Here is a 22,412-nt window from a genome sequence, read left to right as displayed (position 1 = left end):
GTCCCTTTGAAAGTAAGAGCATCAGCCTTTCAATGTATCTCCGATGACTGGGGCTGCCAAGTTCTACCGCAGGGAGATGGAAAAGGAGAGAGATGAAGTAATGAGGAGAGATGGAGTGGTATTTTAATGAAAGGAGAGAGAGGTGTCACTGTTACCCCTGTCCTGCACACACGGGCACCCTGACAACACACATACACACACACACACACACACACACCCACACACACCCCGGCCTGCCAACTCTCTAGAGTCGTGGCATGACTTGGCAGCCCTGCAACATCGGCAACACTTTAGTGGTCACAGAGTGCTCTTTATAAAGTCTTACTGCCCACTTAGTTACGACTCCCTCACCTTTTATAGACAGACACGCACAATGGGCCTTCTGATAACACTGCAGCGACAATTAACGTAAAGCAATCATCGTTACAGTGTTACGACGCGGTCGATCTACTCGAGGGGTGACTTTATTTGGGGAAATGTTTATCCCAGACAGAGGAACAACATCGGAGAAGCGAGCAAAGTACTAACAGATAAAGAAGTGTGGGAAAAGAGGGGATGAAGTTTGGATAGAGGATGTGCAGAGGAGGAGATATCGAGCAGTAGAGCAAAGGAGAGAAAGAGACAATTATTGAGTGAGAAAGAGTCAGGTTGATGAGAGGGGAATGAGTGATTGAATTCAGTGTCAGAGCTCTTTGATTGTAGCAAAGAGCTATTACAGGGGCCTTGCCATCGCCAAACTCCTAAAGGCTAAAGCTCTCACTCTCCCGGACACACACACACACAGACACACACTCCACAGCCCATAGAGAAAAAGACCTGGCATTCAGTGTTTAGCCAAGAGTGGTCAACCGGCTATCTCAACCAAACACAAAAAGTCCATATGGACTCTATTCAAAATGGCTGCCAGCGTGGTCCAGTGACGGAGCCCACGCCAGGCCTGGTCCAGGCTGTGTGGTCTGGGCAGAGAGCCTGCAGAGAGGTGCTCGAGGCCGGGGGCCGGAGCTGACTACACACACCAGCTAGACGTCATCTCCCAGGGGCCCTTGCTGCAGCTGCCCAATCAGAGACTCTGAGTAGAAGAAGGCCTTGCCAGAAGATCTTCCACTACAGCGTCACCGTGGCAACGCGCTAACAATAACAGAAGTAACTTTAACTGTTGTGAAAAAGGGGTTTTCATGCGTAATGGCATCACCTGTGTCAATAGCGTAGGGAGTATTTATCAGTCATAGAACCACACGGGTCTACGGAGACAGGATCTGAGGAATTCTCTGAAGCACTATAAATTCACAGTAAGTCATTTGACGTGAAAGTAGGTTCATGCTAGTTGGCACTTGCGACAACTTTAATTGAGTGTTTATTGTGTGGTTTGAACAGGTGTCAAATCCCTCAAATCTGCTCTCATGAGCTCCACCCACTGAACTAGCTATGATCTACTGCAGATCTCTCTCTCTCTCTCTCTCTCTCTCTCTCTGTCTCTCTCTGTCTCTCTCTGTCTCTCTCTGTCTCTCTCTCTCATGTTCCTAACCCAGTCCAAGATTATAATGGTCGCCCCCCTTTGCTCCAACTCGTTGACGACTTAACAAGGTTTCTGGAACCCCCTTAGGAAACGCCTGCGCTTCTCAACAGAGTTTTCCAGCAGGATGAAAATGAGTTTTAATGATGTTTTAATTAAAGCAGCATTTGGGACTGGCTTACACAGATCCACTCCTCTCCATCTCGTCCCTCATCACCTCGATATGAGTTCAGGAGCGTAGAAGAGATGACGAGGATGACTCCAGGGTGTCTTTGGGCGTTCCCGGCCTTGCAAATTGGATGCATATTTCACCATGGGAAGCAATGGTGGTGATTATTGAGAAGAGGGTTCTTTTACCACTTAGTTGAAATGAAGTGTTGCGGTCTGTGTGTGCGTGCCTTACGAGCCGCATGCGTGCTGTCTGTGTGCGTTTGCGCGCCAGTTTGAGTGTGTGTGTGTGTGTGTGTGCGGTCAAGGTCAGGCCTCACCGTGGGTGTGATCACTAAAATATGAGGGGCAGGGAGGCGAGATCACAGCGTCTCTGCAGCCCAGCGACCACCGCCGAATCAGAGGCGAAAACACACCCCTCAGCCCTCAATCAATACCCGGCCTCTCGCTCAGTCATCAGTGTGTGTGTGTGTGTGTGTGTGTGCCTTTGGGCCTTTGTGTTTCAGATTGACAGGCACACTGAAGAGACAAGAGTATTCATCAATCGCCTGCGGGGAACATCAGAGTGTCACTCAAGCAGCTTGGCCATCCATGTACCTTTTATGATGTTCTGCAGAAAGACTGTCTTTCTCTCTGCCTCTGTTTGCTTCCATCCACTGGGACTCACTGGACCGTGATGCATTTCTGAGGAGGAGGTCGGTAGAACCCGAGTGAGAAGAGGTCATGGCGTGACCGATGTGTTCCGGGGCTGGCTTGTCCGGTGTTGTGTGTATGTGTCCGTGAGTCGTTTGTGTGTGTGTGTGTGTGCGCGCGCTCGAGTGCCCCAAACAGGCGTGTGCATATGCATGTGTGTGCTGCGTGTGTGTGTGTGCCAGTCCGTCGCCTCAAGCATGAGTCTGAAGGGTGTGAATGTGCCGGAGGTGTGAAATCGCCCGCACACATACATCTCACCACCAATGCGCTTGGCACCTGTTCCGAAACAGAAGTGTTACATCGATTTTTTTATTTTTTATTTTTTTGGTGTGTCCTTCTTGGTGGTTTGGGGTCACAAAGGAACACTAAGGCTCTGTCCTAAAAGTCCCAGAATTCAAAATAAAGTTTTAGGAAAGATAATCCGTGATGTTGCCAAGTCATAATATCTTCTACTTTCAGTTCACACATCAACACGGACAGTCATGGATCGATTGTGTGATACGTTTTGGAAAACAGGCATTTGATTCAGACTGAAATGGGCTTAATACCATTACAATGGATGTCATCATGGTCAGTAAAAGCTTTCGATAACATGACACAAGGTCCCAAACAGTGACGCAGGGATTCCCTCACGATCATTTAGCGTCAGTTTCACGACGTTTGAAATGGAAAAGGAGTGTTTCTTCTTCCCCTGCAAATCAGACGGTCGGCGAGGATTTTAATACTCCTCCTCAGACCAGATGCAGAACTTGATTTGGTTTCACCGTGGCCCTGCTGAAGATGTACGGTAGCTTGGGGCATTACTCAGCCACGCAACCCTCCTCCCACCCTTCATTACAGGCCTCCAGCTCGCCTGGTTTAATACCAAAATGAATAGCCATCACTCCTCGGTTGCCGAGGAGATGCTTCTCCCATCAGACCAGATATAAGCCATCCAGCCAGCAAGTTAGTAAGCCAGCCAGCAAGCCAGTAAGTCAGACAGCCAATCATTGAGATGCAACCTGGCTGTGTTTCAAGACTGTTTTCTTTCCGTTTCACAGTTCTTCCTCTCTCTCTTTCTCTCTCTCTCTATGTCACCCTTATCCCACTCTCAGCAAATCAATTTTGAGGCAATTGGCGAGATGTGTACTTCTCAATATGGCCGACGTCCCATGACTCATTCCGACCTCAGGATTCAATCATTTGTTTCCCCTTAATGGAAATTTGAGACGGCGTTTGAGGGTGAAAGAGAACACGGCGAGAGCGACTGAGAGCAACAGAGGGAGAGGAAACAAGTAGAGAGAGTTCCCTTTCAAAGCGGTTCTCCTTCCGGGCGTGTTGTTGCAGAGCTGTGCTGGACAGACGTCAGGGCAGCACCTAGGACCGCCTCCCTCCTCCTCTCACCCAATAACCCGTCAGAACCCTTTTGGAATGCCGCTGTTGCCATGGCAGAGTATCATCAGCTGAAGACCTTCCCCAGAAGTTCTTCAGCACTGCTTGCCGACTGCCCTCCAGGAGCAAACGGATGATAAGAGGTCCCGGGACAAGCACCCTGTTGGTGTGAACGTCCCAACATGATAGTGACACGTCAAGCTGAGGTTATTACCCCCCCGTCACTCCACGGCTTCTCTTTCACCGCCTTTGGCTTTGTCGCTGCATTAAACGTCTGCAGTCGTATTAACTGCACACTCGGCGGGCCTCAAAGTAGCTTTCCTGTCTGTCTGTCTGGATCTATCTCTCTCTGTCTCCCTCTTTCTGTCTCTTTATCTTTGATCTCTCTCATCTTATCTCGCTCTGTCCCTCTCGTTCTCCCATCTTATCCATCCATCTCTATTTCATCTCATCTGTCTATCTAGCTGAAACCAATATATACCCTGTGGACAGGGCAGAGAGGGATTTAATTGAACTGATTTAAGGCACCCAAATGGCAATTAACGTTAATGCAGTTCAACAGATATAAATAGACTAGTTGGAGGCATGATGGCTTGGCAGACAGGGAACTGGGAATGGCCCAGGATAGTGTGTGTGTGTGTGCCTCTGTGTTTGCTTATGGCGTCCATTTGTACTGTCTGTGCGCCCACACGCATGGTTGTGTGCGTGTTTGTGTATGTGTGTGTGTGTGTATAACAGCTGTATTGATTAAGGCCTTATATTATGGGATGTGAAATATGGCAGCTAGAACCAATCTCACCCCAAAATCAACGACTCTAACAGTCCCGCCCACACTTGACACATCCTGACCGAGGATTGGATGAGGTACCTTCGTCCTGTGTGGATGATTGACATGTGCTCAAGCTAGGAAGAGTACAATTCAAGTGACATTGACTTTGCCTGGGTTCAAAGGGACAAGGAGATATGGCTCCTCGTTTTCCGTGGATGGCGCCTAAATCTGGTTCACAGTAATATTGTTCATATACGCTAATAACCGTGTTATCTGTCCGTGTGATATGTTTTAATACAACCTGCAGAACCCAATACTGTCACATATTCCGTGCAGTAAGATTATTCTTATATCAATTTGTATTAAATACAAAAACATAAATGGTAATGCTATACTTTGAGAAGTGTTTAACCGCAAATGTACAATTTTAAATAAGGTCCATGGAGGTTAAGCCTTTTTGACCAGATCTCTCTAATTCTGCACATTCCCGTAATCTCAGAATAAGTCGACGTAATCCTGTGAATCGCTGGCTGTCATGGTTTCAGGTCATTCCAGTTCTGCGGAGCTCTGTGGGCAGCAAGGTCAGGTGTGTTGAGTGGCTGACATGCCCCCTCTTAACCCCTCTGTCACCACAAGAGATTGAGCTATCAAACCTTCTCTTCTTTACCCCAGCCACTAAATTTCTTTTTCTTTTTTTATATCTTCTGGTAAAGACGAGGTTATGTTACTTCTGAAGCAAGAGAAGGGCACTTTTCCTGCTACGATAGCAATACCAGAGCCCTGGTATGCACTGCAGAGGGGCAGAGGGGCAGAGGGGCGTAAGGATGGATAAAGACTTACAATCGGCGTTAGAGAGAGAGAGGGGAGGTTCGGAGGAGCACCTCAACAATAACCAAACCCCCTCGGCATCCTGCACCCAGACACGGAACATGAAGGCTCCCAAGAGAATGACGGCAGGTAGACGACAGAGAGACTGCAGCTGGAGAGAGACCAGGAAAAGCAGAGACCTGGAAACGGAGGGAACCCCGCTGCCGGTCCCAGACGGCCCTGGGCTCCCCGAGAGGTCAAAGCTACAGGCAGGTCCCCCCCCCACCTTGTACGAGACGGAGTCTGCTCACCTCGCCGTGACCCTCCCCTATTCGCCCCTGTGCTCCTCCGCTGAGCCTAATGCAGACGGACACCCACCACATGGGCTTGTAGACACCCCCCCCCCCCATCGACTCTCAGGCAACAAAGGTCGTAAAGTGTATGTGCGTGCGTGTCTGTGAGTGCTGGTGAGACTGGAGAGGCTCAGTATGCCACAGTGGGTTTAAGTAATGTTCAGAGTCTGAGGAGAGCTCTTGTAAAAAGGGCATATAGGAGGTGCACTCTGACTCACAGTTCTTCCTTCTTCTCTTGCTGTATACCAGCCTCCAACATGCGTTTTTTCTTTTATTGCGGCGGCCATTTTGATTGTGTGTTTTTTTTTTTTTACCCCACAGGCGAGGCATAATTGATGTATTGCTAGCCGTCCAGCCTGTGTTTGATTTTGTGTTTGTCTCATTCATAAAAGCGAGGGATGAGTCATTGATGAGGCGGGGCTACTCTGATTTGATTACTTGCCACTCCCACGAGGAGAACAAAAAGACTCCTGTACTGTTCATACAGAGTAACACACATGCAGGGAGCAGTAACACACACACACATTCGTGTGTCCACCCACAACGTTTTGTGTGATGGCAGTTCACACGAGCGTTGTGTCTGGTAGGGCAAGTTTGATTGGGGGAGCTTTGGGACAACTGCACGTGCACACTCTCAAGCCCTGAGAGATGCATAGACACACGCATGCACACACACAAGTACGCACACACACACACACCACAAATTCTTGTAAATTCCCACCTGGGCAGATGTCTAAAAGTACATCTAACACCTCAGATATGTAGAGGATCAGAGAGGCAGCAGCATCAACAACAAACAATGAAACACAACAGCCAGAACATGTCAGACCTGTTCCCCAATCATACACACACTATCAGCATGGTGCCTTTGGAACGGTAACCTTCTCATTCTGACTCAGTGACGTGTGTGTGTGTGTGTGTGTGGCATTAATCTGACGCGAGCCCCCATGGGGATGAACAGATGTACTTGTCTGTGAAGTGAAATGCTGGCAGACGTACACAGACACACACACACACACACACACACACACACACAGTGACACAGGTGGTTCAGATGGGCCAGTCTCTGGACAGACACACTGCAAACACCTTTTTTTACATTCAGAATATGCTGTGTGAAGTGCAGTGGAATGTGTGTGGCGTTCAGCATGTTGGGTGTCGTGCGTTCAGTAAAGGTGAGACGAGTTCATCTCACTGATTCGGTGTCAAACCCACGCACGTCTGTTTGATACTGTGACGGGTGTGTGTGCGCGTGTGTGAGAAGAATGATGTTTCTATAATTGAAATGAAAACATATTTTTTCTCCGACACGATCCTTTTGTCTTGTTCTCTCTAGCACTCCCCGTCCTTCGATTTAAATAGCTCTTTTAGAAAGGAAGGAATGGAAGATGTGACAGCAGCTGGGCAGGAGCACCCGAAGAGAGGAGCCGGAGAGAGAGGGAGGGGGGGAGAGGGAGAAGGACTAGCGTACAGAGGAGGGCTCTTAATTGGCTGTCTAGGAGAGTGTGGGTTGATGATCTGAGTTCCGGGGTGCGAGCGCACGTGCCACAGTCCTGGAGGCTGGGTTCAAACTGAGGAACACTTTGGTACCACAGGGGAACTCACTTAACGTCACGACTTCTTTCTCTCTCTCGCTCTCTCTTCGTTTTCTCCTTCTCTTCTTGTCGGATTTATAAAATGGCGACCTTCCCCCCCCCCCCCCCGCCCTTTTGTGTCCGATGGATGTGCACAGACTTGTGCCTGAGCTGAACATTGTCTGCCCGTGCACGGGATTCATGACTTTTAAGGGTGCTAACGCCTGTTAAGCGCTGCCCGCTTCCACACGTTATTAAACCACTTTGGCGCGGCCGTCCATCAAGACGACACGCCTGATCCTCTCCACTCGTCCGTCCGCCTTTAACGGCCTGCCGGGACTGATGCGAGGCATCGCGGGATCACATCAAGTGATGTCACTGCTTGACAGCGGGCCAGGAAGTCTCTTATCTTATTGCTTTTTTCCCCCCCTTCATGATTCCAAAATGGCTGCCGTCAGCAGATTTGTATTTTTTCCCTCCCCCGACGTTATAATTCAGACGACCTCAGTGAGAAGACGAGAGCGCTTTTAATGCAATTACACAAATGAACCGAGAGGCTTTTTAGCACCCTGTCTTTTTGTTGTTGTCAAGGACGAGTGGAAGTTTTAATCAAAAACATGCCCCGTCTTATTTATTCCTAATTCCTGCAAGCGTGTTGAACAACATCGAGCCGTGAGGTGATGAAAGACCGTTGGCTCTCACACCCAAGGCTGAGACCGGAGCCAAGATGGAGGTGTTGGAGCCAAGATGGAGGCAGTAGAGCGTCTGCTGGAAGGTTGGGCATTGTGAAGAGGGGTCTCTAAACCGCCAGTGGAGATACAAGACACAGGATACGCTCTCCCCGGAGCCACGCAGAAGCACCATCAGAGACCCGTGGTTTTACAGAGCCTGAGGGAGCGTTAGGGTAGCACAGTCCTGCTGGCGTTCATCACCCCCATCCCCCCCCCCCACTCCCTGCCCACTTTCCTTCTCATTGTTCAGGACGACGGTCGTCATTCACAGAAAACTGTTGCATCCTCCTTCCTCCATCTTAGGTGCGAGTCAATCTTGAGACCTTTAAAATGTCGGTTCATCGGTGTGTGTGTGTGTGTGTGTGTGCGCACAGGGGGGGTGTATTGCCTCTCTGCCTGATCCGGCAGATGTTGATGAGTGCGGAGGGCGTCCTGTGGCTGTCACCACGGTGGTTCTCTCCTCCGTTGGGCTCCTGCTGCCCGCCCGCACGGCACCCTGGGAAATGGATCATTCTGCTCCGAGTCATCAGCTCCCTGACAGACCCCCTCCCCTCACTAACGCTCTCTCTCTCTCTCTCTCGCTCGCTCTCACACTTACACTCTCACCCACATATACACAGACACGCTGCCCGCTTCCTACCACCACCTCTGCCATGCCGTAGTCCTCTCTCCAATATTCCCTGAGCGAACAAACAACCTGACCCTCATCGTGCTCACTAGCATGGCCTGCTAACAGCGCTACGTGTTGGAGAGCTCTGATGGGTCACAGGGGCATGTGTGACGACGGAGCCTGTCAGAGTCGGTTCCCCTGACCGATTAGAGGGGGCGGAGCTTTCGCTGATGTCAGCGCCCAGCTCTCTCACCTCTGACCCCACGGAACGACCATGGGGGGCGTGTGACATCTGTCAATCCTGTACCGAAAGGTCGAAGGTCAAAACGGATGAGATGAAATTGAAAGGGTGGACGAAAGATCCGAGAGGGGAAGAGAGACTAAAGAGATGATGGAGGGAGAGAAATGGAGAGAGGGGAGTAAAGAGAGAGAGGGCTGGAGAAAGAGAGAGGGAAAAAGAGATCAGGAATCCAATCAGGATTATCCAGAGGTGTGCATCCCGAGACTATCACACATTCTCTCATTCCCCCCAGTACACCAGTTGGCTGTCAGTTCTTTTAACGCAGTGTGGTGTTTCTGTCTCATTGGCGATCCAACGTGTTCCTCAGTGGGCTCCTTCACCTGCGTAGGGTGGGGACGTGCCCCGTCAGGAGTCATGCACACACAGAACACCCCCCCCCACCCCCCCCCCCGCCCGCCAGAGGCTCAAAGGCCTTTCATGTTCCAGAATGCTCTGCTCTTTCATGTTGCTCTCTCTCGCGGTGCTTCTGTCCACACCAATGGGGTTGTGGGTAGCATGAGGGGGGATGAGGTCTGTCTTTGAAGTGGGGAGACAACCAGCTGGGTCAGCCCCAGGCAGGGGAGGGACCATAACCATCTCTACTGTAGTATGATGGTCTAGATTGGCCCATAGGGTTTGTTTACGGAATGTAAAGAAGGGGGGAAAAAAACAAAAAACAAACATGATGTTTTGAATGTAACTTGTATGTGAATCATGTTCTTTCGTGTGTGTGTGTGTTTGGTCATCAGATAAATTCACTTGAAGTCATGTTCTGGTTGAGTTCTGCTGTTTACCAGGTTGATCTATGGCACTGTGACAATAAACCCAATGACCCACAACTCCAGCCAGTGTACCCTGCTTGTCCACAGTAATCATTCACACTTTGACCGCTTGCTGACTGTTGCTGCTTATTGATTTCAGTGTTTTTGTCCTTATTCGAATGAGTGATGAGAGCAGTAATTGCCTCTTAAGGAGAGATGAGAATTTGAAGAAAAAGCGAGTACAATGTGATATGATGTCTTTATTGACCAAGAAAAATGTAATTAGGCAGCAGATAGTTACTCCATTTTTGTGCTTTCATTACTATGCCTACCCCCCCCTCCTCCGCCCGCCCCCCTTAAACACACACATACTCAATACACTCCTCAAACACACACATACATACCATTGTGTGGTTATTATAGCAGAACAAAGCAGTGGAAAATAGACAACCTTATAACAGCACTTACTGGAAGATGTAAACAGCTGAAGGAAGGACAGTTACTAAAGGAGCAAAGTAGTAATTTTATCTTTATATTGGCCTGGTCTCTGAGCAGACACACACACACATACACACACAATATTCCGTTTCAGATTTACACACACTTGAACTGAAATGATGGATCCCTTGTCTCTTTCAAAGTAGTGCACACCGTAGGTGAACACTAACACGCATGCTTATCGACACACTAACACACATGCTTATCTACACAGATAAGTACACGCAACACATGACTCTTATGTGTGGTGATCCATCTCTCTCACGCTCACACAAACGCACGCACACACACACACGCACACACACTGAGACAAGCTGTGATGACTGACCCCTGGGCGAGTCTGGGGTCCTCATAAGAGACGTGATGTAGACAAACATCCCCAATTACAGGCTCGCTTCCACATGTATTCATTTGGGACATGGTGCGTGGGTGGTTTGGCAGCTACGGAGCCTTCGGCCCCAACAGCGAGCCACATGGAGAGGCGGTGTGGGGTGTGGAGACACAACCTGATTAGGAGGAGGAAGACAGAGAGAGAGAGACAGAGAGACAGAGAGAGAGAGACAGAGAAAAGGCCTGTGAGTTCAAAATGAACGCACAGGCAGCTCTGTCCACCCCCCCCCCCCCCCCCCCCATCTGTACAGTATAAACATCATCTTCATTTTGTAATGAATCGTTCTTTTGGTCACAGTGAAGCACAGCGAGTCGGCGTGGCGTGGACGGCCCTAGGAGCGTACGGTGTAGCACTTCCCTGTGCGCTACATGGTTGAAGGACACCGTCCTCAACGCACTCATTAAACACGGAGGTAGAATGACTCACCCCCCCCCGCAAAAAAATGACTTAGCTACTTCTGTTGGCAAGGTTAGTCCAAAGTCATGAGGGAAACGAACCAACCGCCCAGCTGGGTTCAAACAGAAAGCATCGGTTTTCATTTGAATGCAGACTACATTAGGAGTTGATGATAGTTGTGATATGCAAATTCTTTCTCTCTGGTTTCTGGCTGATAATGAAGGGTTTGGAGAGTGCTGTGTGGGCAACAGCTTGGTTAGTCAACTTATCCTTGTACTTGAATGTGATGATGGTGAAAACAATTCTGTTACAGCAGTTAATTTAATTAAATATTCAATGTCCTATTCAGAATACTTTTAATTATGCACACAGGGAGATTCAAGTCATATTTTGTTCTCTTTAAATGCAAAAACATGCAGTTTGTAAAATATACCAAGTTAAGTTCCTAGAGGGGGAAAAAAAGCACTGAATTAATGAATTGTCCATATTTTATTTTGTCATTTAAAGAGACATGGGGAGATCTCTACAGAGATTCACATGTATGCTGTACATGTGCTCTAATAGTTCTAGACTTTGAAGATTGTAAACAGATTTTTCTTTCTAATTCAAACCATCCAAGTGGATTCAGACATCAAAGCTGTTTGATATTAAACATAGAATTTACAACATTGATCACTTATGAGAATACCAATACACATCTAATCAGCCCTCTTGGTTATACTTTACAAATCTACATTTTCTTTATTTTGTTATAGGTTTGTGTCCACATGATTGATCATATAATGGGCATTCTCATAATGAGGATATTAAACTGTCTACGTCTGGATTTTGCATCATATTTCAGATGAGTGCATTTTATAATTAATAGGCAGCGGAAATAAAATATTTTAGGGCAGTAGTAACTTGAGGGAGGGCACTGCATCAATCTTTCCATCTCTGTCTCTCTCTTTCGGTCTCCCACGTGTGTACACACACAGACACACACACACACACACACACACACACACACACACACACACACACACAAACCCTTGTCAGATAAAAGCTGGTCTGAGCACTATGTGTGGTCCCTCGGAGCTTGCTCTCTCAACCCCTCTCCCCATCGGGGAGAGTCACGGCGAGGCCACGTCCGGAAACTTCTGACAGCGCGCTAGTCAGACCTGACGGGGCCCTGACACCCGCTCCAACTGCCATGTGCGATCCAGTCCAGTTAAGACGGTGAAAACACGCGTGATAATGGATGCGGGCGTCCGATCGGCCACATTTTCCCTCGACTTTGCCCCGTCTGTTCCGTCGCCCGCGACGAAGCGGGACACCTCGGGTGACGCAAACTGCTTTTCCCGGGGACGTGGCGGTTGAGTGTCTCCTCGAGGTGCTCGGAGACCCAATGTCCCCACTCTGGTCCAGAGCCACACGGAGAGAGATCTCCACAAGGGCCCGAGGGAGCTTTCACAAGCAGGCTGCGGTTCCATCGAGGCCCTTTCCCCCCGTATTAGCATGCTCTAGTAGCTCTCTAGTACACTTCAGAGAACCCCTCCGCCACTTTTGAGTGCCCTTACCTGGCGTGACTCACTCTGTGTTGGCTTGCTGCCCTTGCTTGTTTCATGTTGTGTAGGTGGTACTTCCAGCTGTAATTTGCCCAATGGCTGTGTTTGAGTGCTACATGACTCAGCATAGCTAAGTAGAAAATGCCCCCCAAAAAACCTCTCCCTTTCCACTCCGTACCCGTCTCCGACAGAAAGTTAGACTCACATCGTTAACAACACGAGGGTCTCATTATCATATGATATTCATGGCTAAGCCGTTTGGTGGAAGCGCTTCACTAACCTCTCCCGTATCAGTGTGTGCAGCCTTTTGTGATGTAATGTGTCGACACCAGTGACCCAGTGTCCTGTACTCGACCCCCCATTATCTCTGGTGACTTCGTCTAATAACTCTTCCGTCGCTTTCTGATGCAAAGCCAGGCACCTTGTTCAACACGGCCTTACGTAAGAGTACAGTGTATTATAATCCAGACAAGTGGAGTTCCTCTGCCAGTGCGATCCAGTTAAGTCCAGTCCAGTAGCTATGACTGTACAGTCGAGAACAGTTCAGTTCATTTCCTCTTTGGTCTTTGCACTGCGTTGATCATCTCCACCCTCCACCGCCCCCCATCCCCCCCCATCCCCCCACATCTCCTTGTGTGGTGACCCCGCCCCCGGGGAGCCAGACTGTGATGAAGGATGAAGCACGGTGGCCCAGCTCCAAATCAGAGCCCCGCTCGCTTTGTCATCCCTCGTTCAGGAAAGGAGGAAAATGAGAGGAAGCGAGAGGGTAGACACGCAATCAATGACTGCTGATGAATGCCTGAGATTAGGCAGCGTCACCGCCTCACGATCCAGTGTAGCCCGGAAAAGTCTAGGGGATCGTAAAACACCAAATCAAGCAATTGCCAAGGTTTTTGGTGTTTCATTGACATGGCCCCCAGACAGGGAGCCATTTCGGCTCTGTAAACAAAATGGCGACCGAGTCCCACCTTTTAAAGCTCCCCCAACAGTCCCTGCCGTGCTCACATGGTTCCTATCTGGACTGTTGCAAGCCCCTCCCAGGACTGTTCCAGAGGCACGGTGGCAGGCCTTCCTTGATGAGTCGTGCGTAATGCAGGTGACATGCTGCCAGGGTGCTTCACCCCCCCCCCCCCCCCCAGGACAGGGAGAGGTCACCAGCCTGCCACACAGTGGGAACATCATCGACCCGGGTTCACACACCGTTAACTAATGTGCTATCAGCCCTGTGGGGGAGGATTCACAGCCTCACAAATCCGGCGTTAATTCCCTCTCCATCTAGACCCCCCTGCAGCAGAGCCAGGGTTAGCGTACGGTCAGGGACTTCTTCAAAAGGAAACAACCGTCCCTGAGTGTTCGCCGGCAGTTTGGACCGGCTTCGAGGTGTTGCTTCTTCTTACAACGCGTTGCGGTTCTCCTGGGGGCCGACGCGAGGGGGCTCTTTATCAGCGTGAGGCTCGTTTCTGGAGGGCGTGCGATCGGTGCCACTGCTGTCTCAGGCGCCGCTGCTCACACACAATCAGGTCGAGGCACAAAACCCATAAAATATGTTTTTTTTTTTACTCGGTACACCTGAGACTCTCCTCACTAAATCATCCGTACCCAGTTGTAAAAAGGGGAGAACCCCCCCCCCCCCTGAAAATGAACAAGATGGATGGCTGTTGTTTCTTTTCCGTCATGTACAAACCCAGATGCTGTACAGCAACATTGTCATTGGGCTCTGAGGAGAGTCAGGTTGAGGGGAGCCTTCATCACCTGGCCGTGCCTGACGACTGACGACCCACAGATGAGGGACACCTGGAGATCTTGCGGTCACGTTCTTGAAATGCGACACACCTACTGACCCACCTCTGCGAATGAGAATCCAGGATCATTTCGAAGTAATCAAACCGCCGCCCCTCAGTATAATGTGGCAGCATGTCATAAAATGGGATGCTTGTCACGACATATTTACAGCACTCATTTCTGATGACAGTTAATCAGTCGGAACAGGAACGGTGACCCTCAGATGGATTCTAATGGGAACTTGGGCCTGTTACATGCCCCGGTCTATAAATCAAACAGCCCTGTTGCAGACATAGGATTCCTGCACTGTGTCCTGTGGGCTTGTTTGTCCTTCCTGTCTCTGTAAAACGACCAGAATTCATTTTTTTTTTGTGAGCGTTGTTTGTTTTTAATTACAGTCGAAGATTAGGTTCGAGACTATTTTAATGTATTAATTTACTTTGGCACCAATCTAACCGTTTCCTCCTTCGTCATTCTATATTTATAAACACTCGTCATTTAAATTTGTCCTTGTAGTGCTGTTTGTTTAAACAGTTTTTCACCACTCATCAGTCTGGTGTTATGTTGCGTTTCCAAACTATCCCCTAGACCGTACAGCCGAGGATGTGAAAGAACCCCTAAAAGATGTATGGGGAGGGATTTGAAATGAGAAAGGAAGTTGACGAGGTTGTCAAATGATCTATAATATCTTGATGGGAGGGCATTTTTTCACCTTCCCTCGCATGCCCAAGTTTCAGTTGTCAACATCCCTCAGCCTCCTGCATCCATAACATCCTTCCTAACAAAAGTCGTCTCTGATTTGAATGTTGCTCGGACAGATGTCCGTTGGCCGTCTGGTCTGTGGGGCTTTGCCTCCAAACCAACCAGACTGAGATGTCTCCCGGGGCCTCTCAGTGGGCCAATCGCTGAGCGACACTGCCAATCCAACAGGGCCTGTTTGGCTGCCTGGGCCTGATTCAGACTGACAGCGTCTGCCTGTGTACGTGTGTTTGTGTGTGTATATGTGTGCTTCAGCTGCTCCTAGCTGGAATCCTACTTCCTGCTGCAATCAGAACCTTTCGAAAGTCTCTCTCCTCCACCTTCTTCTCCATACACGTCTGCTCTTCCATGAGCTCTGTGTGATTCCCTCCTGAGGTGAGACCAGTTGGACCTCCCCGCCTTCCCAGACATTCGAGAGCCATCAGACCCAGCCCTCTTGCACGGGTGAGGAGATGGGCCTGACCTCCAACATGTTTCCATCCACGAAGGTCTCCCTAGGGGCCTCCGATAACATGTTAGCTTCAAAGCTCCACGTCTTTATCGCTCTGTGTACATGAAAGACGTAGCGCCGACAGACGCGTTAATGCGCGTGCATGGGGTTACTGTGGCACGGCTTTCTGAGTTTGGCAGGACATCAGGATATCCCATTCCCTTTCATCTGATGTTTTGCTTTCTCGGATGCATTTTTTTTTCCCGCCGTTTTCTTGCTCATCCTCCATCGCTTCTCCTCCAATCCATTCCTCTCCCGTCGTGTCTGGAGTGTCTGCTGTTCCGCCATCCGCTCGCTGATCTCGATTTGTCTAGACCAAGACGGCGCTGCCAGGAGCGACCTTGACATATTAGGACATTAAATCTGAATCAACACCTAACACCGTCCTAAAGTGTTTCCACTCGCTGCCTCTCTCTCCCCCTTCCCCTCTCCCTCTCTCTGTATACTCTCTCCCCCTCTCTCTCTATCTGTCTCTCTCCCCCTCTCCCTCTCTCTCTATCTGTCTCTCTCCCCCTCTCCCTCTCTCTCTATCTGTCTCTCTCCATCTCCCTCTCTCTCTATCTGTCTCTCTCCCCTTCTCCCTCTCTCTCTATCTGTCTCTCTCCCCTCTTCCTCTCTCTGTATACTCTCTCCCCCTCTCTCTCTATCTGTCTCTCTCCCTCTCTCTCTATCTGTCTCTCTCCCTCTCTCTCTATCTGTCTCTCTCTCTCCCCCCCTCTCTCTCTATCTGTCTCTCTCCCCCTCTCCCTCTTGCTCTATACTCTCTCCCCCTCTCTCTATCTGTCTCTCTCCCCCTCTCCCTCTCTCTCTATCTGTCTCTCTCCCTCTCCCTCTCTCTGTATACTCTCTCTCCCTCTCTCTCTCTGTCTCTCTCTCTCCCCCTCTCTCTCTATCTGTCTCTCTCCCCCTCTCCCTCTCTCTGTATACTCTCTCCCCCTCTCTCTCTCTCTGTCTCTCTCCCCCTCTCCCTCTCTCTCTCTCTGTCTCTCTCCCCTTCACCTTTTTCTCAGTCTTGTCCCAGAGTTCTCTCCCTCTTCTCTCCTCATCCCTGTATGTTTTCAAAGCGTCCCTTCTTCTTGTAGTGTCTTTCTGCACGCTTCTTTCGCTCAAGTTTCCATCGCCTGCTCTCATGAATGCCTTTCCTTTCAAATGCTTCGTTCGCTGAGGTTATGAATCATGAATGGCGGAGCTCTAACCATGGATGTGTTCTTAAAACACTCAAAGGGGTCCCTGTTAAATAGCTCAACCTTTTTTTTATGATTGTTGGTGTGTTTCGTATTATGAGGGAGAGTCAGTCATAACTGTCTCCCGTCGTTCTCCTCCTGTCGCACCGTCACCCCATTGTTCTCTCCCTTCCCTCTCGCTCTCTTTTTTAAAAAGCAATTATGTTCCTCATTCATCGACTGTTAGGTCCCACCCAGGCTAGTATATTAATCCCGGCCAACTGAATGGCAGTATCAAATGAGCAGTTCCTATTAAGTTAACGTCATTACCGAGCGTGTTAGCCGACCGAGCTTTGACACAGTCCTACTAAATTAGTTTCATAATGACTCTCCCGCTGGCCTCTGACTAAGCCTTTTTTTTCTATTTACCGTCCAACTCAAAAATCTGAACTCGAAAGCGCTCGGGAAACTCAGTCTTGTAAAGTAAAGAATGGCCACTGATTAAGGTTCCTTGCATAATTCCTTTTTAATCTATAAATCCAGGATTCATTGCAACTGAAAATATTGGAGGAGCAGACACAGTATATTGCCTGTAAAACTTTCTCTAGATAAGACATATTTATTGTAAGTTATTCACGGACATTCTAAAAGAGTACTTGACTCTTAAGACATAATACACACGTGCAGATACATATCATGCACATACACAAAAACATTATCATTTATAAGAAACACAATATACCTTTACCAATAGGAAGAGTGACACGGATAAATATACATGACAAATAAACTCCCGACCCTCCCCCCTTGCTGAGCGGATACCTCACTTCCTGTACCTCCATAGACCTGCGTGAGGATGTGTTCAGCATTCTGGTTTGTTCCTCACCACCTCATGCTAACGGCTTGCTTTGGGTTTTCCCGGGCCGGATAAGAAGACAACGCCAGGAAGTTGCCGTGTCCAGATGTGAAGAGGAGTCTGGGCGCTGTGCCCACCACTGCCACTGAGTTCATCACGCTGGCGTTTATTATGAACCTGTTAGACGAGAGGAGATTATTGAGCTCTATGAGATTTAGACTGAAGGTAATTTTGTGGATAATTAATGCTAGATTGGCTAAATGTATGCAGAGTCCAACTTTTCCCTGACTCCAACTCAGTTTTGGCTTGGTTCTGATGTTTGGCCAGGTACCTTCCAACTCCTTCAGACGTTTCTTTCCTTTTTAATCCAGTGTATGGTGGTCTGTTTTCCACTTCTTTCGTGATAAATACTATAGTGCTGAGTTCTCCTCTGCCACATGTTCCCTTTCTGGGACTTCAATGAGTCAGCAGTCTGGGCTGGGAGATAAGGTGTGCTAAGGCTCCCTTAATACAGCCATCAGCCCCGGATCAGTCTCTCTCTTCAAGAGATCTGCGATGAATACCACACGCGCGCACACGCGCGCGCCTGCACTCACACACATGCGCAGACACACACACACACACGGTGCATGCACGCACAAACACACAGACACGCTCGCACACTTTGAGAATGATCGAACCATTCAGTCCCTCACTGCAGGGGGGGTGTAATGCCTCACTCCATGTAGGCCACAGCAGCCTGTTAGGCTCTGTCAGAGCACTCTGCCCCGGCTGCAGTCCATGGATGAGGGAACTGTGGTGGCAAGGTATGTGTGCGCATGAATACAAGTGTGCACAGTGATGTGCCACGTTGTTTTATGTGTGTGTTTGTCTTTGTGTGTGTGTGTGTGTGTTTGTCTTTGTGTGTGTGTGTGTTTGTCTTTGTGTGTGTGTGATCACCAGTGTGTGGTGGCCCGCTGTGTAGTTGAGTAACACTGTGGAAATCCACTCATCTGGAGCTGAGTAGACGTGCTCGCCGAGCACTTCCCTTCATCAAGACCCTCCCAGGCACTCTCCCCTCTCCTCCTGCCCTCTCATCTCCACCTGCCCTCATCCCCTCTCCTCTTCTCCTCCCTTCTTCTCTTATCCTCCCTCCTTTCCTTCCGTCTCCTCCTCTTCTCCTCCCTCCTCTCCTCTCCTCCCTACTCCTCCTCTTCTCCTCCCTCCTCTCCTCTCCTCCCTTCTCCTCCCTCCTCTCCTCTTCTCCTCCGCCCTCTCCTCTCCTCCCCTGTTCTCCTCCCTCCTCTCCTCTCCTCCCCTGTCCTCTCCTCCCCTGTCCTCCTCTTCTCTTCTCCTCCCTTCTCCTCCCCCCTCTCCTCCTGCCCTCTCCCCCCTCCCCTCCTTTCCTGTCTGAACGCCGTGTTTGTATATCAATGAATCCTTGGACGTCAAAAAGCAAACACATTTGACAGTGGCCGCCACACGTCCATCAGTCTCTCCGACCGCTCGCCCGTTGGAAGGCCCAAACCGGACCGCTCAACAGGAACGGTGTCACAAACGATTAGCGTTGCGAGCCGCTCCAGCCACGGCGAGGTGTTTGACTTGGCCTGGCCTGGCGAGGTACTCTCCGGTAACTCTCCATCAATCTACAGTCCTCTTCCTGACTGCAGCAGCTGAGTCGGTCACCTCACAGGCTAGGGGAGCGGGGGGAGGGATGGGGGGGGGTCTGATTTGGGAGACTTGGCAGCCGTTATAGCCCCGTGGCCATTTCCTGAGACAAGGCCTTGTGACAGGTTGTCAAGCCGCTCCTATCCGTCAGCGTAATCACAACAGGGTCAGTGGCGGCGTTGGCGGGGAGCGACGGTAGAGTTGGCCGGTAATACGGTAAATAGAGTTGCAGTAATGCCCCGCGGGAGAGGTTTGAGAGATTACCAGGAGCAGCCTTTTTTTTTCCCCGGGTGCTTTTCGCACAATGCCCCGTTCTGTCAAGTCAGGAGGTTTTCACCCTAATAGAGTTTTTATGCCAATGCTGCTTCAAGACTATCCCTTAATAGTTAAGGGACCTTGAATAGGGTGCGGCTATAACAGATAAATGGCCTGAGAATGCACGCCCTGTTTCCCCAACGGCTTCTTACGTGTCACATGGTTTCGGTTTCATGCAGCTCATTTCTTCCTGACTACTTTTGCACAGTCATTGCGACTGGAGAGGGCCCAAACATATGATGAGGTAGGCCTACACGTATGCCCTGTGGGTAACCACCTTCTAAGCTCCATGCTGATGTGCTGTGCTGTTTGTGTCTCCACAGGTCCAGTGACTATGGGACGACCTACACCAAGCTCAACCTGGTGCCAGGCACCACCATCGTGGTGACCAGCTTCTACATCTGCCCCACCAACAAGAAAAAGGTAGGCCCCAACCTCTTCACCCCCGCACCATTTCTGCCATCTTGGTGCCCTGGGCAAGATCTCCAGTCTCCCCCCTTCCCTCTTTCAAAAAAAGAAACACTATCTTCAGAGGAAAGAACACATTTATATAGGCTAATATGGATCGTTTTATAATACAGATACATTGAACGGCCCCCAATATATGCGTTTGCAGCCGCTCAGGCTGTCTATGTCACGAATCGCCATGGCTGCACCCAACCATCCTCCTTCTCCACTTCATCCACCTTCACACTTTTCATTTAAAGGCTCATTTATGAAGCCTTTTAGAAGAACCCAGACCGGAAAGAATATTAAATGAAAAACATTGTGATTCTCATTTTCAGCTCCATAAAGTACTATTAGGAACCTTGTGAGATGGGTCCAAAGTGACTTTTTCAGTTGATCATTCAGAAGTTAAACACATCATTCCTGTTTTCTGATTATACACAAGCAACATTCTTTCTTTTTTTTTTTTTTTTCTTCTAGCTGGAAACACATGTAAGCAGGATAACCTACCCTAAGGACAGTGTATAATCTGGCATCGATTCACAGATAGATACACAGCTGGCTGAGGAAAGTGTAGATCTCGCTGTCCTAGGTGACTGTAGGCTCCAATCTGATTGGATGGATTTGTCCAATTGCCTGGCGTTATCACCAGGGCCCCAGGGCTCTAATCGATAAGAGATTGGGTAGATTAGACCAAGTCACTCTTCTACCTCCCCCCTTTTCCTCTCTTTCCGTCTCTCTAACTCTCCCTGCATCCATTTTGGAGTCATCCAGCTGATCCTCCTGAGTCTCTCTTTGACAGACACACACACACACACACCCATCTGCGCGATGGTTTGGGCCGAGACACCGGTAGCGGTTAATTGCTTGGGAATGAAGTTGTCTTAATTTCCCTCAGGGACAGAGGAGGACTGACTGAAGGGGAGATGGGGCGATGGAGAGAGGGGGGGGGGAGGGAGGGGGAGAGAGAGGGGGAGAGGGGTAGAGGGGGAGAGAGAGGGGGAGAGAGGGGGGAGAGGGGGGGGGAGAGGGAGAGAGAGGGGGAGAGGGGGGGGGGAAAGACTGCTGTCTCAGGGGTCCTGGCTGTGAGAGCTGTGTACTGACAGTGGGAAGTCTGGTAACAGGAACTGTGGATCAGGGGGCTGTTTAAGCACTACTCCAGGGGATGGGGGGGATGGGAGGCGGGCAGGAGAGGACTGCCACAGAGGTTGGAGGATGTAGGTGTGTGCGTGTGTGTCCAAATGCGAGTACATGCCTTACGGTGTCTGTGTTTTCCTGCCTTAGTGTTTTGCCAAGCGGTCACTTATGAATACACCACCCTGCACACGTGTCAGCAAAGCATCCCCAAATATTCCAACGCACAAGTACACCTCCCACGCACACAAACTTGCATGTCAGGCTTACAAGAGGTCACAAGTGACACACACCGCCTCTGAACGCGATCAATGCTCATAATCACATCAGAGGCAAGCAAAGTGGTAGGTCTGTAAGGGGATTACACAGGGAGGAGTGTGAGGTGGACCAGGTAATCAATACTGCCGAAAGGCAATTAAAGGACGAGGTGAGTCCTCAGACACACCATGTCAACTGTCCTCTTTAGTCCAGGGCATCAGGCATGGGTCTATATTCGGCCTACAGGAGACCCATTGAAGAGCTTTGAAGTACTCTTGATTCTGACACACTTCAATACACAGGAAAGTTGAAGAGTCAAGAGCCGTGATTGGCTCCCATTATTCTTATATTCTACTCCCCGCTTATGTTGTGTATTCGTCTCGTCTTTGCTCGCTCCATTCCACTTCCGTCTCCTGTCCTCTCCCCTCCTTTCCCTCCTATCGTATCCACCTCCTCTCTTCCTCTGTTCTCATTCTCTTCATTCTTCTTGTTCTTTATCTGTGTGGCCATGACCGCTGGAGCGTGGCTGAAGAGTTGCATTGACTCTACCTGCCACCTAAAGATCACAATTGTCTTGAGAGGGAATGACCTCTATCTTCTCACACAGTGTGAGTGGTGTCAGTAGAGCTCTCTAGGGCTGGAAGAATAGAGACAGAGAGGGAGGCATACGAAAGAACAATGTATTTTAGTTTGTTCTGCAGATAACACCATGTACTCAACAAAGTATACGCTGCAAAATGGTCACTCCAGGAACATCCTGGTTATACCTGACAAGATTTCTGTCTGATTTTCCTCCTTCAAACTTCTACACTCTTGGATGAATCACTTTTAATTTCTTAAAAATTGTTCATTTCCTTTGGCTAATGACACATTTGCCTCCTTTGTCCGAGTCATCTGGTGGGAAGGAGTTTTCACAGAGTAATTATGAAGGAAATGATGGTCAAATCTTTAATGGTAGCGGTGGGAACCTTACACTAATGGAAACGACCTAAAGGGAAGATAGGGAAGATTAATAACAGAGAACTAAAGCGTGTAGCATCCTCTTTGGCTCCTAGCGAGCTTGTTTCTTTCCCACCTTTATATTTATTTGATTCAACAG

At 49.3% G+C, this 22,412-nt stretch overlaps 1 protein-coding gene across 2 annotated transcripts in view; it reads left to right on the top strand.

Annotated features, from left to right (window-relative positions):
• sorcs2 (sortilin-related VPS10 domain containing receptor 2) overlaps window positions 1-22,412 on the top strand; it is a 214,677-nt gene that overhangs the window by 52,385 nt on the left and 139,880 nt on the right. For both annotated transcript variants that reach the window (XM_084691223.1, XM_084691224.1), the window contains exon 3: window positions 19,798-19,897. In XM_084691223.1, the coding sequence (XP_084547349.1) occupies window positions 19,798-19,897 (100 nt within the window). The remainder of the gene's footprint in view (window positions 1-19,797; window positions 19,898-22,412) is intronic.

The sequence above is a fragment of the Hypomesus nipponensis genome, chromosome 25 (assembly GCF_054491055.1).
Source record: "Hypomesus nipponensis isolate SF chromosome 25, ASM5449105v1, whole genome shotgun sequence".
Lineage (NCBI taxonomy): Eukaryota > Metazoa > Chordata > Actinopteri > Osmeriformes > Osmeridae > Hypomesus > Hypomesus nipponensis.
Note: the sequence above shows the minus strand (reverse complement) of the source record. Positions and strands in the feature narration are given on the sequence as shown.